This window comes from Cygnus atratus, chromosome 3 (assembly GCF_013377495.2).
Source record: "Cygnus atratus isolate AKBS03 ecotype Queensland, Australia chromosome 3, CAtr_DNAZoo_HiC_assembly, whole genome shotgun sequence".
NCBI classification, from domain to species: Eukaryota; Metazoa; Chordata; class Aves; order Anseriformes; family Anatidae; genus Cygnus; species Cygnus atratus.
This window is the reverse complement of record NC_066364.1, coordinates 104,168,059-104,182,751: the sequence shown is the minus strand read 5'-3', so window position 1 is coordinate 104,182,751 and position 14,693 is coordinate 104,168,059. Positions and strand designations below refer to the sequence as shown.

The window sequence follows — 14,693 nt, the reverse complement described above, 5'->3', positions numbered from 1 at the left end:
ACATGTCACCTTTCCAACGTTTGTGGATATAAATTAAACAGATCAGAAAAAAATAGTATGTTCATAGTTCTTACATGAAGAATAAACCATATTCTTGTACGCAACATTCAAAACAGTAATCACCAAGTACACTGTTACAAAGCAGAGAGCTTTGCACACATACATAGTGAAAGTTTTCTTATCGCCACAGAGTAGGCAATTCATTCTTTAAACTGGAAACTTAATTAACTTTGGCTGTGATCTAAAAAAAATCCTGAATGATTTGCCTCAGTCTACCAACAACAGCAGCCTTCAGGAATCCCAGGTCTCAGAGACTAGAGTAAAAGGCTGGAGCAAAGGAGATATACCCTTGGTGTTAGAGAAGCAGGTCAGGAAATACTTAAGCAAATTGGATGTTCTTAAGTCTATGGGCCATGACGAGATGCACCCACAAGTGCACAGGGAGCTGGCAGATATGACTGCAAGGCTATAATCTTTGCAAGGCTCTATAACCTTTGGTCAACCATGGCAACTGGGATAAGTGCCTGAAGACTGGAAAAAAGCAAACGCCACTCCTACCTTCAAGAAGGGCAAGAAGGAGGACCCAAGGAACTAGAGGACAGTCAAACTCACCTTGATCTCTAGGAAGGTGACTGTCCTGGAAACCATTTCCAGGCACATGAAGCAGAAGAAAAACATCAAGAGTAGATGACGTATTCATAAAGGGGAAGTCATGCTTGACCAACCTCATAAGATTCTATAATGAGACTACCAGCCTGATGGATGAGAACTGTGGAGATTGTCCTCTAGACTTCAGTAATGCCTTTGACACTGTCCCCCATAAGATCTTCATAGAGAAGATGTCGAATTATGAGCTGGTTGAGCATACAATGAGGTGGATCAAAAATTGGCTGAAGAGCTGGACACAGAGAGTACTGGTGCATAGTTCAAGGGGAGGAAAAGGATTAATGGAATGTTAGATCTTCAAGTTCCAAACATGTTACCAGAGAACTCAGAGACTATAACTTTTAAAATGACAAAGGTAATGTTTTTCTAACATTTCTAGAGGCCTACTGTGAAGCCAACACCACTTACATAGCACTGGAATGACAACTTCTTTCATGCAAAATATTTATTGCGCGATGATATGCATGACAATATCAAATTACACTCCTGTCTTCCAGTTAGTTCAGATTCAACCTGTGTTTCAGAACCATCTTTGCAGGTATCGGAGGCACTCCCAGTGTTTAGCTGAAGTGCATTTTAATTAAGTCATTTAGACAAACCTCCAAGCTGCTCATATTCTCCCCTCCCTTCGTGAGGGCACAGGCCACCACCTACTAATTTAACTGCCTGAAATCAGTCTGTTGCTTTAGAGAAGTACTGGCCTGTACTTGGAAAAGTACTGAAGGTCTTTACAAAGCTGCTAACCAAAGCAACAAAAGAAACAAAGCCTCCCTGTAGTCCTTTGCAGGGAGGGTTGTAGGTTAGGTTTTCATTACTCTGGCGTTCTTTTCTATCACAGACTGAAGTATGTGGGAAGGGAATTCAGGGCCTATAGTCCCAGTCTTTGCTCAAAATGGGTCTAGTATCAGTTGAACGTTTAACAAGAACAGAGATCCCTCAAACTCTGAGTACCCGTTCCACAGAATGACCATACTCACTGTGAAGATTTTTTTTCTTTATATCCAAATCAGATGTCCTCTGTTGCAACTTATCTCTGTTTCATCTCATCCTTTTGCTGAGCCCCTACAAGAAGCACCTAGCTTCACCTTCTTTGTAACACTTGCCCACGAGGTAGTTAAAACCATCAGTAAGGTGCCCTTAGCCTTCCCTTCTCCAAGCCACAGGCCAGCTCCCTCAGCCTCCCCTCATATACCGCCGTATTCTCCAGCCCACTGCCCTTCTTGGTGTCTCTGCTGGCCTGGCTCCCATTTGCCAGTCCGCCTGTAACGCAAAGCCCCAGACTGGCTATGGTATTCTTGATGCAGCCTCACAGCTGCCAAGTAGATGTGAACAATGATTTTCCTCAATCTGCTCTTCCTAATGGAGCCCAGTGGTCCTAATGGTCACCCTTCACTGCTGCAAATGCACACTGCTGACTTGTCCACCAGGATATGAGATTTAAGCACCATGCCTCACTCCTGTGTGGCTCAAGTCCTCCAAGAGAGCCAGAGCCTACGATCATGTTCCTTCTTGTTATCTAAAGGCAGCTTTGTCCACTTCCTCACCTTGGGGCACGTCCGCTGCGGATGTTCTCTGTTGACACCCCCACCTTGTTCTCTCCCTAACTCTGACCATAAGCTCTTGATAAGCCTGCTGCCCTCTCTACAGCAGGGCTCTGCACATTCGCACCTTTTGCAGAGACATAACCCTTAGAATCATAGAATATCCCGAGTTGGAAGGGACCCACAAGGATCATCGAGTCCAACTCCTGGCACCACACAGGTCTACCCAAAAATTCAGACCATATGACTAAGTGCACAACCCTTCCACCTTCCCTGTCTGACCTCCATAAAGAGCATGTGTTACAGCACTCCAGTTACATGATCATGTTTCTGTGATCTGAGGGAGATCACAAACCTGCAATGCCCACAGACTTTGCATTTCAGCTGGATGTTTCTCATCCATGTTAAGAATTCACATGCACCTGAGATGAGTCCCCAGTCATACAGCTTCTTACAGGGCACTGCGAACACTTACCCTGCTGAGCTACCCAACATGGTTTACCCAACTCGGTCCCTCCATTTGTCTGCTAGAGAAAGCATATGACAGGATGGATTTAGCATGACTAAATAAAGCATGGAAAGGAATTAAAGTCTTCCTACGCTAGCTAGCAACAAGTTACTTTTTCCATTTTTAAACAAGCTGCTACCTCAATTTTCATTTAAGATCAATTCATGAGAACGTTCTACGAACAGGGAGACTTTACCCTGCTAGACCTTTATTCACCTCAAGTTCCCTAAATCTATTACTTTCTGACTCTGTTAGATATAGAATTGGTTTCTCCAATTTGGTCCTCATGCAGCATAGGTATTTAGGAATCTGCAAAAAAAAGCTCAAAACAGTCTTGAAATAGAAAATGATGCTTTAATACAGCCTGTAACTCCTGTGGAACTGAGACCCCCACACCTCTTCTGCTACAGGACACAGCTACAGTATACACTGAGGACTAAAAAGGTCTGATGGAACCTTGTATTCGTGCTGTGTACACATACAGTTTCGTACTCAGAAAGATAGTTTCCCTCAGAAAGTAATAAAAAAAATATATATAATAACAGAACAAGCACTATTTTACATTCTTCTGCATTTCTCAAACTTTCTCGTATCTGAAAAAATAAACAAAACCTACTGAAGTTGCTTGCTGTACTTCACTAAACCACGTTACCCAATTAATATACATATTTGCAATGTAATTTTCACTTCCCGTCTCTGGAACTACATTCTAATTTCAGAAATATGCTGACTACAAAAGAAGGAGTAAGAACCTCATGTACTTGCCATCTGAATTCACTGTATGGCGAAAGCAGTGTTGTATCTTGCATACTTATGACCGATCATTATTTTTTTAATCATGGAAAACCAGCCAGACATGGGCAGAACCCCACGTCTTTCAAGACAGACAAGAACCAGGAACCTCTGTTCTCTTAGTTCTCATTAGAAGCTGTTCCAGTAGGTAAACTTTGTTATCTGAAGCACCTGCACTGCATACATTAATTCATGTTGTTACTGTATCCTGTATGGATGGTTAATACAGATTACTGATAAAACATTGTGTTCCATTTAACCATAAATGCAACACCACATTGCAGGATACAAACTACTGAAAGTTGACCCACTTAGCTCCAAAAGATGAGTTGCACCATCTACAGGCCTTAGCAGAGGGTTACAAAAGTCTCAAGTTTTTGAAATAAACTGTCAAACATCCAACTCTACACTTCTGAAATAAAAAGTTAAGTGAAGACACTTCCTGGGTAAGCAAAAGCAATGGGCTTACTCCAAAACAATGTCATCTAACATCAGTGAAACCTGGATAGTTTAGGCTAGTTTGCTAAGAGGCTTGCAATAGGTGCTTTAAAATGGGGTGCTTTATTGTGACAGACATTCAAGCTAAGAAATAATCGGTTACCCACCTTGATAACAAAGGAAGCACTGGTTTTCTATGAACAGTAAAGGACCAGACATCCAGATATTTTCTTCGCTAACTATGTGCTCTAAAATTATACTGTGTGAAAATTCTGAATTCTTAAAAAAACCACAATATACAGTGCAGCATACAAAAGATAACTTGGCTATCACAAATATTTGAAAAGATATTTAAATCTGGCAACGCATCTTATCAGTCCAACTAACAATTTATCTTATGTTTGTTCCTTTGAATTAAAAAAGAACAGACCTACACACTCTGAATAGCATTAAGATTAGGAGGATGGTATATCAGCAGTTTATAAGTAAAATACATTGCTTTTATCTGGAGGCCAAATAATTAAATTCATTAAAGCAGTCCTTGAAAGAAAGACGCGTTCAGACAAGCTTAGCTATGATGCAGCAATGCTGCAGAATAAACTGAAAGGTACGACTATTTTTTGTTTTAGTCTGTACTTATGGACACTACTTTCAATAAATTGCAACCTTGGTGGTTTTGTGACTAGGCAAGATACAGGAGGTTATCAATGACCTCCTTAAAATGTTTCAAAGTTGGATACACCAACCTTTACAAGGCTCACTGATGTTAACTCCACCCAACTACTCCCCTCCTCCTTTAAATACAGCTTTTGCTAAATACAACCACCATCAGCCACACAGAATCACAACACAGAATGTAGAGATGATCGTAACTCTACAGAACAGTTCAAGTTACATTTTCTGCCCCCTATCGTTTAACCCCAACTTCATAAGGAAAACTCTGTCTTTCTTCCAGATTTGCAGGACTTTTGATGCACAATAAGCAGCAAACAAGACTGATAAAAAAGTTAAAATTTCCAATGTTTACTTTGGCATAAGAAAACCACAAATGGGAGTAACTAATTTCAAAATCTTAAAACCAGCATAACCATAAAATTAAAGTTGTCATGGATTTCAGGAACCAGAACTGACAGAAGTACAAGATCCTAACCATATAACCAAGAACTAACAATTAAAGCTATGTAACACATGCAGGAGTAAGATAAAGCATTCAGTAAATCTGAGAACTAATATTTCATGTCAACTTCAAACAGTTTTAAGCATGTTTTGATTAAGTTATTAGGCATCACTCCTAAAACGATTTGAAAACGCATATATTTGTTGAATTGTTTGTCTTTTTTCAGTCTGTAAAACTAGAGAGAAGACTACTGTTTGTATAACTTCTTTAAACATCCCCTTGTACAAGCCAAAATGTCATTGTTGGCAGTATTGATCTGTGCTAAAGCTCAAGACATTACAGGTACGTTCATATACGCTGTTATCTGAAATATGAAATGCACTTGAAATGCACTAACCTGCCATTTACTTGAGTTGCATCAAGTTTAGTTTTAGGTGATAGGGGAATAGCTATATTCAGTACAAGTTTAAAAGAAACTCTAGGCTTTCTTTGTGTGGTGAATATAATCAAGAAATAAACACACATGCAAACTTTCTGTGGGAATATGGCATTTGCAGTTTTCATTTCTGAAGGACTGAGAATTAGTTGTACAATCTTAGCAGTAAGTAGAGAAATTCTGTAAAGCTTCATATCAACGGATACTGCTCTCTACTGGTAGGGCAGACACATGGTGACAGGTGGCAGTATGAAACATCAAGAAAGATTAAAGACCATACTTGGGCCACAATATCTAGGCAAGATATGGTAAGTGTGTCCTGTTGCAACCAAAAGTATTTTCTAGAAATACAAAGAGGTCACTACCGCTTAATTTATTCACTGGTAAACTGGAAGTGGCATCAGGATACCATTACACAGACTGAGCATTTGCAGTATGAAGAACAGTTAGAAAGTGGTTGCTGCAGTGTCTTAGCATGCAGAATTAATTATTTGACCATCTAAATATATACCTCCTTTCTAAAAGGTCATAATTGTAAAAGTATTTAATCCAGCAGTGAGCTGTCACTATATATCTCATAGAGCAAAAGACCTTCTGCTCTGTTTAGCTACAATATGTTAGAGGATAGCACGCTTTCAGCTACCATTTCTAACACAGCAAGCGTTAAACATTTTTTGTTTGTTTGGTTGGTTTTTTTGTGTGTGTTTTTGGTTTTTTGCTTAAGAAGAAAAAGACTTCTGTGAAATAGTTACTAATTTGCATACGTCTGTGAAGCATGCAACACCTTTACCTTTCTTCAATTCTATTCTTGTCCATAAGAGGCTGTTTGATCCACTGATTAACTAGTCTTTGTCCTTGAGGGGTTCTGCATTTATTTAGTAAACCAGATAAGGACTGTGTAGTATTAGCATTTTCAACAGAACTCTGGAAAAAAAAAAAAAAAAAAAAAAGAGTTAGTGAAGTTTACTGACACCCACCGAATGGCACTCAAGTTTGCTACTTAAATACAGATCAGAGAGTTTTTTCTGTAGACAACTTGGCACCATCAAAAAAAAAAATCGAATGAAACAGCACAGCATTAAAGCAACTACACTCTGGTCCCTGGAACATGGCAAGCAATGAATAGTATTTTGATACTAGCTGAAAAATCAGAAAAATGAGAGACATGCCTAGTCATTGGATGGTCATTCCTTTGAATAGGAAAAGTGAAAACATATTTGCTAGTTTGCTCTTTGTAAGGTGAAAAAAAAAAGGGGGGGTAATCCTGTCCATTTAAAAAGCAAAAAAAAAAAAAAAAAAAAAGGCAGAAACAAGCCTTTGGTTCAAGGGTTAGAATTCCCAGTTAGAATGCCATGGTGCTTTCGGAATGTTCTTAAATTCCATCTTGTTCATTGGTCTACCTGCTGCAGCCAGCCCTCCATTTCCATCACCAACAGCAGTGCTCCTGGCATATGCTTCCTATTTCCTTAATATGAACTAATTCAGACTTCAATTCTCTTTTCCAAAGCCAGCACGACTGTAGAAAGCAACAGTACTTCGGAGTTCTTTATCATAATATGATCCAACTATAGAGTTCTTCTCTTCTCCCACCCCAAGTCTGCTCCTGCCACTGGAGACATGAACTTCTCAGACTAAAACAAAGGAAAGTCAAAGCATTCCCTCCTCTGCTTAGCCAGACACCTCAGCAGCTACAACCAAGTACTTCTAAGGGACTTCCCGTATCTGCATTTTACACACAGACACTTGTTTATGGCCACTTCCTACCTCTCTTCTGATCTTCTCTTCTACATTGAAAGAAGGCTAACAAAAAAAAACAAAGAACAGCAAACAGAAACAGTGGTAACACTGACTGACTAAAACATACATTATACAGCAGTAGCCAAAAACAAAGCCAAAAACCAGAAACTGTCCTTAATCAGGATCTGGGGAGCTGAGACTTGACTGTCAGGCTACTACTGTCCTACTGTCAACAGCTAAACAAGCATACTGCCAAACACTGATCAATTCAATTGTGCATTTCTTACCTGGAACAGGTTGAGGGCTTGGACAGCCGCATTATCTAGAACCATGTATTGACTAAGATCAAAAGTAGTCAGTTCAAATTGTCCAAAATTAGACTCATCCGACAGCAACTCTAAAAACTTGATAATGGCTGACAAAGATGAAATAGCGACCTGAAGTTGGAAAAAAAAAAAAGAATCTAGTTCGAAATACTCCTGAATCTGGGAGCATTTGATAATAAATAAAATTACAAGAAATACAATCAGGCAATGTCTCTCCACCATATCAATTATATCAGATGCACTCCTTTTTTCTAGGGCATGGCAGCTCCTGTCTAGGTAGGTGCAAGAAAAATGAACTAGACATTTGCATAATCTGATAAACAAACTAAGATGTAAAATACATGTTTGCCAGCTTTCCAAAGCTGTTATCAGCTGGCCCAGGAACACATTTCTGGCCCGGGAACACAAATGAGTTATTGCAGATAAATAAGACACCATGGATCATCCGAGGACATGGTTTCAGGGTTAGTTTTCAGACAGAACAAGGATCTGATCTGGCTCACCAACATGGTCTTACAAATGTTAGTGCCAGCACAAAAGAGAGGGAGCAGCATTACTGACTTGTTCAGTTGTAACAGACTTCAAACAATTTTGAACTGTTATGAAATCACACATTAAGGGAGAATAACTCTGCTGATGCTCATTGCAAATGTAAGGTACAATCAAAGGCATTTTAAAACAAATTAAAACATGTTTTATCTCAAGGAAATTAACTCTTGTTTACAGCTGACTAAGAGAACAAGTACACTCAGTTGATATGCAGGCACTACATCACATGTTTGAGCTGTAAGATGATATAAAACATTAAAATATTAGCATACACAGTACTCTATTTCCAAATGAGTTTGCCCATTATGCAAATTAATTTAAGGATTATTCTTGAGTCCTTATGTAGACAGATTATGAATAGGACGTACGCCTTGCTCACAGTCAATTTGTTTACTAGAGTTTACTACTTTAAAGAGATATTTGATATCTAACTTTTTTCCAGAATCCCTAGAATCTGACTTTGACATAAAGATTCAAGCAGGGCAGAACTGCTAAGCACTTCAACAAGAATGCAGCTTAATATGCCATGGGTTATACAATGTAATTTCCCAGAAGTGCAGGAATCCAGTATAAAACAGGATCAAGAAGGGTAGAGATCAGTTTACAACACATGCATATACCACTCTGCTTCTAAAAAACAGGGGCACATTAAACAGTGCTCTATGCTCACCTGCTTCTCCATCTCTGGCAATGCTGCACTATTAAGTTGTTCTTCTTTTTTTGATTTTAGCAAGCGATTGAGATCCTGAACAATATCTTTTGTTGTGAATTCCGCCTTCTTTCTGTCTGTAATCAGGATTCCTCCTCTCTGAACGACCTGTCATCCAAAAGCAGACAGAGTTATCAATTATTTTCAATTTTCAGCTGATAGATGTTCATCTCCTGAGAGGAGACACACTGAGGAGACATTTATTTACTGCTGATTTGCAGAGAGAAGAATGACACAAGATTTTACCCTTACAATTTTTTCTGATTAAAATGCAAATAAGTCAGACAGATCATATATTTTATATGCATAAACCAAAATTTCTTCAAGTTTACATAGCACTTCCTCATTTTTCCATAAATCACGGCACCTAGCTAAAAAGATAGAGATAAAGCTTTTTAGATAAAGTTTTGTCTAGCTGTAAGCCTAAGGCTATGAGCACAGGTAATTCCCTTACTTGTCGCAGTTTTCCCATCTCTCCTGCAGTCTCTCCTCCTGGCAGCACACACTCCTTAGGTCCCAGCTGAACCAGTAGAGCTTCAAGGTTTGAGAACTGATCATTATCTGGAAATTCACAGACGCTCAATTTTCTCAGCGTAGTGTCAACATACCCTACTCCTACAACTCTTTGTCCATCAGCAGTAGACAGCTTCACCCCCACAACCCCAATTGCCATTGACATATCATTGTTGGCAAAGAGAACTTCTTCAAACTGGGCAAGATTTCCCGGAGAACCCTGTTTAGAGAAAAAATATAGTTTTAAAGAGTGTGTATATACAGATAAACTTATTTAAAAAAAAAAAAAAGACAACAACAGATAAGAAAAATCCATTAATGCAGAACATACAGCTGTTTTAACTTTTTTAACCATTGAAATTTTACATATCATATACAGAAAGTGAACTACTTCTGGCTTCTTTAATCTCCCAACCTATGACAAGTTCCTCCAGCATTAGAATACTGGAATATACAACAGACCACATGATTTGCCACCCTACCACCAGTCAGTCACTGAAAATCTCAGAGTTCTAAACCGAAGGACACAGGAAACAGTAATTTCCCCCACACACACATCTGTAAAAAAAAAAAAAAAAAAAAAAAAAAGGTAGAAATTTGTACCTTGTATGCTAGATACCAGTCATTTTCTTTGACAGATTTACTCCCTGCTTTATTCTTGTAAACTTCAACTCTGTAATGACGAACCAGGAGCAGATCTCTTACAAATGATTCAAAGTTCATTTTACTAAGCACAACACTTTCAAGTTTCTGATTTCCTAGGGGAAAAAAATAAAAGTCTTATTAGATGCCCAAATAACATGTTCACATTTATTTTCTGTAATCAAAATCCCCAAGAAACAGAGCTAACAGCCTTTGTGGTAGACGTTACTCTGATATTGAAAAGTATGTAAAACCCATGAAACATAAAAACTCAATATTCAACTGATTAACGTTAAGCATGAAGAAAGTATACACCATATAACTTTGCAACATTAAGCTCCTTAAGATAATACTAAGGTTTGCCTCTTCTGACAAAATGCTTTTATCTAAATGCTCTTACATCTGTTGTCTGAAAGCTCTACCTCCTTACTAGTTATTTTATGAAGAGATAAATAAAAAATCAACAAGGGGCAGGCACAAGAGAAAATCTTAAGCAATACATAATTAAATGTTATTCACTGCTGCAGGCCATCATGAGTCAACCACCTAAGAATGGAGACATCGTACAGGTGAATCTCACTGGTGTTAACCAATTTGTCACCTGCACAAGTATATGAGTCCTTAGCTATCGCAGAAAATGTCACGGAATCATCTCCACAAATGGAAATCTGACAGTGCTCTAACGTTAATAAATGGTGTTTATTGTGTCCAACTAGTCATCCGCATCTGACGGTTGTGCAGTGTGAGGTTATGGGGAGAGGTGTGTGTAAACAAAGAGAGGTGTGTAAACAGAAGCACGCTGTCTGCTGTAGATCCTTTCCTACATTATCTGTCACATACACCCTACTTGGAGCGACTAATAATTATCATTTCAAAGCAGCGAGAAGTTGGAAAATAAAAAGATTCGCATTTATTTACGCTTGCTTTGAAGCAGCCGCGAACCAGATCAGACACAAAAACCTGGAGACCTCTTATCGCCTTCCTTCCCACTCCTGCCAGCCCAGGGAGCAGCACCACACGCTGCGGCCTTCAGCAGGCCGCCACCTCCGAGTAGCGAGGCCAGAAGCGCCCAGGCCGCGAGGAGGCCACGCTCCCGGGCCACCGAGCGGCCCCCGGCCTCCAAACCGGGCGGAACGGGCCGGGACGGACCCCAACGGACCCCAACGGAACGGGCCGGCAGCTCGAGCCCCCCCCGCCCGGCCCTGACGCACCCGCGGCGCCCGCCAGCTGCCGGATGACGGCGCGGGTGCGGAAGAGCTCTCTGGCGGCCAGCCGCGCGTCCGCGCCGTGCGCCGTGTAGTAGTCGCCGCGCTCGAAGAAGCGCACGGTGGTGTCGGGCTTCTCGGGCAGCGACAGCACGGCACGCACGAAGCCCGCCTCGGCGCCCGCGCCCTCCGGCCACACCGCCTCCCGCGGCGCCTCCACCGCCATGCTGCTGCTGCTGCTGCTGCTGCTGCTGCTCCCGCCAACCGCCACCGCGCACGCACCGCTCCGCCAGCGGCGCACGCGCCCCACCGCCGGCAGCCAATCGCCGCCCGGGTCTTGCAGCACGTCACGGCCTCCCCGCCGGTCCCCAGAGGCCGCTGAGGGGATGGCGGCTGCGGGGCGCCGTGACCGGGCGCACCGCGCCGCCGTCAGCGCCGCTCAGGTCTCGGCCCTGCCTGCAGGGGGCTGCGGCGCTGCGCTAAAACGCCGGGCAAGGTGGTGTCCGGGGGCCCCGAGCGCACGCCGGGGCGAAAAGAAATCACTTGGATGTTTGGCATCGCTTTTATTGTTGTTTTTTTTTTTTTTTTTTTTTTTTCCAGTCAGTTCCACATCATGATTCTTATGCCCCAGTTCAGTTATCTGCATCTTATCGCCTACAGTCAAAACACATCTTAGAATTGAATAAATGCCTTAGCATTTCTTGCATGTGTCCTTATCCCTTCTTGTTTCTGACTCCCATTGTTTGCTTCCCACTGCTTTCCTCCCATCTTTCCACCCTACATTAGTTTCTCCCACCTCACCTCTCTCCCCTCCGTCCATCCCGCCAGTCCCTGGCTGTTCCCTCCCAAGAAGCACTTAAGCATCTCCCACCACAATCCCCCCTCTGTCCTGTTCCTGCACAGCGTCACCTGAGCTGCCCATCCCCTCAGGGGCACCTCGGCCTTCCTGACCCAAACACCAGCGCCATACCCCTGAGATAACAGCTTTCCTCACACCAACACTCTCCTCAGATTTTCCTCCTAAAAGCTAATGCAGCCCGTGCTCTGGTACCTCAGTGCTTCCCACCCCATCTGCCACCCAAGGGTCTGTTTCAGCTTCACACACGCACATACCCTGCAGCATCGCCCCAGGGCCTCACACTATCGCCACCCCAGCAGTACTAGGATGTCACAGAGCATGGTGAGGACTGTCGCTTTCTTCCCCCTGGGGCCACCTTCTCACCCACACCCCTCAGCTGGGGGCTTGCCCTCTCACAGTCCCCGTTCACAGTGACACCCCCTAGGCACCCTGTCCCTCCCGTTCCACCTGGTCTTCATCAGGTTATGGTACAGATGACTACTTCAATTCAATTAATAAGACAATTGGAGACCCATTTTCAGTTATAAATGTGGTGGCATTGCTGCAAGTATGTTACTAGAACTTTGACAGCTTTGCTGTAGCTCCAAATCTTCCCCTTATGTCCTGAACAATTATAAAATCAGCATCTTTTTTGAGGGGCAATTGGATTTATTTTCAGTATGTGTAAGTATACTTTTCCAAAACTTATTTTCAGAAGAGCTAAACCACCTAGCCTGATATTCACCTGCACCAAAATTGTTTACTTGAGGCTGTGCTCACATAGAAAAATTAGGCCTAAATAACTATCATTCAGCAAACACAACAGGCAGCCTTCTGAAAGGCATTCATAAGTGAGGTGATAAAACCACATTAGCCCAAAATAGATGGGATTACTTCTCTTTGTACATACTGATGAATATGGATAAGGCAGATGATGGCACAAGAAGATTAAAACAAAAACAAAAACAAAAACAAAAACAAAACAAAACAAAACCATACTTTTATGAACATTTGGAGAGGAGATGAGCTCAAGGGACCTCATTACCACCTTCAAAAGAGATAATAATGCCTGTTAAGCTGTAATTGCTGTGTGTTGAAGTGCTTCATTCTCACTCTTCAGGGCTGGTTACACCTCCTCCTTCAGCAGTTTGCTCCAGGCAGCTCTGCTGAACTGCAGTCTCCCATTTACAGAAAGCCACCACCTAAACCTGCCACTAGCGTTCTTTGTGGTGAGCACAGTTCATGAGAAACCTTTATGCCATGACATCTGCTCTTCAATATTTCACTGGATCAGTCACATTTCCTCTGAGCTTTGGCTATTTCTTTAACCCACCTGTTCTGCACACTGGCTGATCCACACAAGTCTGAGTGCAGACCATCAACCTATTAGGAAGGGTGGTTGCTTCCTCTTGCTATAGCTAGCAGAAAATTTGCTGCTTTCTCTTTTGCAGACCAGGAGGGACGAGAACAAGAAGATGCGTGTAACTGTTAGGCACGTGGTGGATGGTAAATGTATGCAAATCTAGACCTTCATTACTTTTGTTGCCTTTTTACGCATAATGAGCGTACACAGAAATCTTCATCTTTTTTTTTTCAGTTAAGAAAATGGATGCCCTTTAAACACTAAAAAAATAAATCCTGTTTCACTAACAGTTAATTAGTATTCAATGGTGATCAGTGGCAGCAATAATGCTTTTGAATTTCTAGGGGTGTCACCAGGAAATTTTGTGACTGGTACACATGTGCACACATACAGTGCAACAGAGGTTTAAGATAATATTAACGGGATAAGAATAGTTAGTTAATGTAAGCTGGAAAACAGAAAATGTGGCTGTTACCTTGTAAAGGACCTTTTAACTTTCTTGTATGCAGTTTTTTATTCAGACCAACTTGCCACAGCCATCCCTCTACTTTGCAGTCACCTGAATGTGTAAGGATTCTGCAGTGCATTTAGGGCTTAACAGAGGGAAAACAAAAACATCTTAAATGTATCAAGTTTTTACATGCTGTAACTTGATAAGTGTTGCCTTTAACATTATACATCACCTCCTTTATCTACCACCTCCCCCTTGTATGTCTGCCATTGCACTAAGAAATAAGAACAAAGAAGGATTTTAGCAAAGTCCATAAAACTCCCGTGGAGATGAACCCACTATTCCCTATATGTGAGCCTCCCTACAGCATGCCTGACTACCTGCATGCCTAACAATGGATCTTTGTAATGCCAAACTGCAGTCTCACAATGAAGTTGATAAAATTCAGAATCAGTTGTAAAGTTGGGGCAGCAGAGCTACTAGCATTTTTAGTTACCTAGACTGTTTTTTTGCAGGGCTATTTCAAGCAGTCTGTAATTCAAAGCCTCTGTGTCTTATGGCAATCAACATCCAAAAGGTAAAGATGCAAATACACGTTTCAGGAACAGTGCTATTTGTCTTACCACATTTATTATGGTTGTTGATGAGGGTAACAGGCATACTATCACCAACAGACCCTACATACTCAACACTGTGCTTTCACTTTGTAGTCGTGGAAACTATGCTTAGCGATTACTTACGTCTTTGTAAGAAATTTTTATGACCTTTATTGGTCATGTTTTCTCAAGCCTGTTATTTGCATGTCCTCTTCTAAAAAGTCTCTCATTAGTTTTGCATAAACATTTAATTTTGCTCAGCAATA

At 41.5% G+C, this 14,693-nt stretch overlaps 1 protein-coding gene across 1 annotated transcript in view; it reads right to left on the bottom strand.

The window, feature by feature from the left end:
* The window catches only part of MSH2 (mutS homolog 2), a 35,273-nt gene extending 23,788 nt beyond the window's left edge, over positions 1–11,485 (bottom strand). Inside the window, exons 1-6 of the mRNA XM_035563609.2 lie at positions 11,186–11,485; positions 9,936–10,090; positions 9,274–9,552; positions 8,781–8,927; positions 7,523–7,672; positions 6,289–6,422 (exon numbers count right to left, since the gene is read on the bottom strand). Coding sequence (XP_035419502.1) covers positions 6,289–6,422; positions 7,523–7,672; positions 8,781–8,927; positions 9,274–9,552; positions 9,936–10,090; positions 11,186–11,405 — 1,085 coding nt within the window. The 5' untranslated portion in view covers positions 11,406–11,485. The remainder of the gene's footprint in view (positions 1–6,288; positions 6,423–7,522; positions 7,673–8,780; positions 8,928–9,273; positions 9,553–9,935; positions 10,091–11,185) is intronic.
* Positions 11,486–14,693: the final 3,208 nt, after the last annotated feature.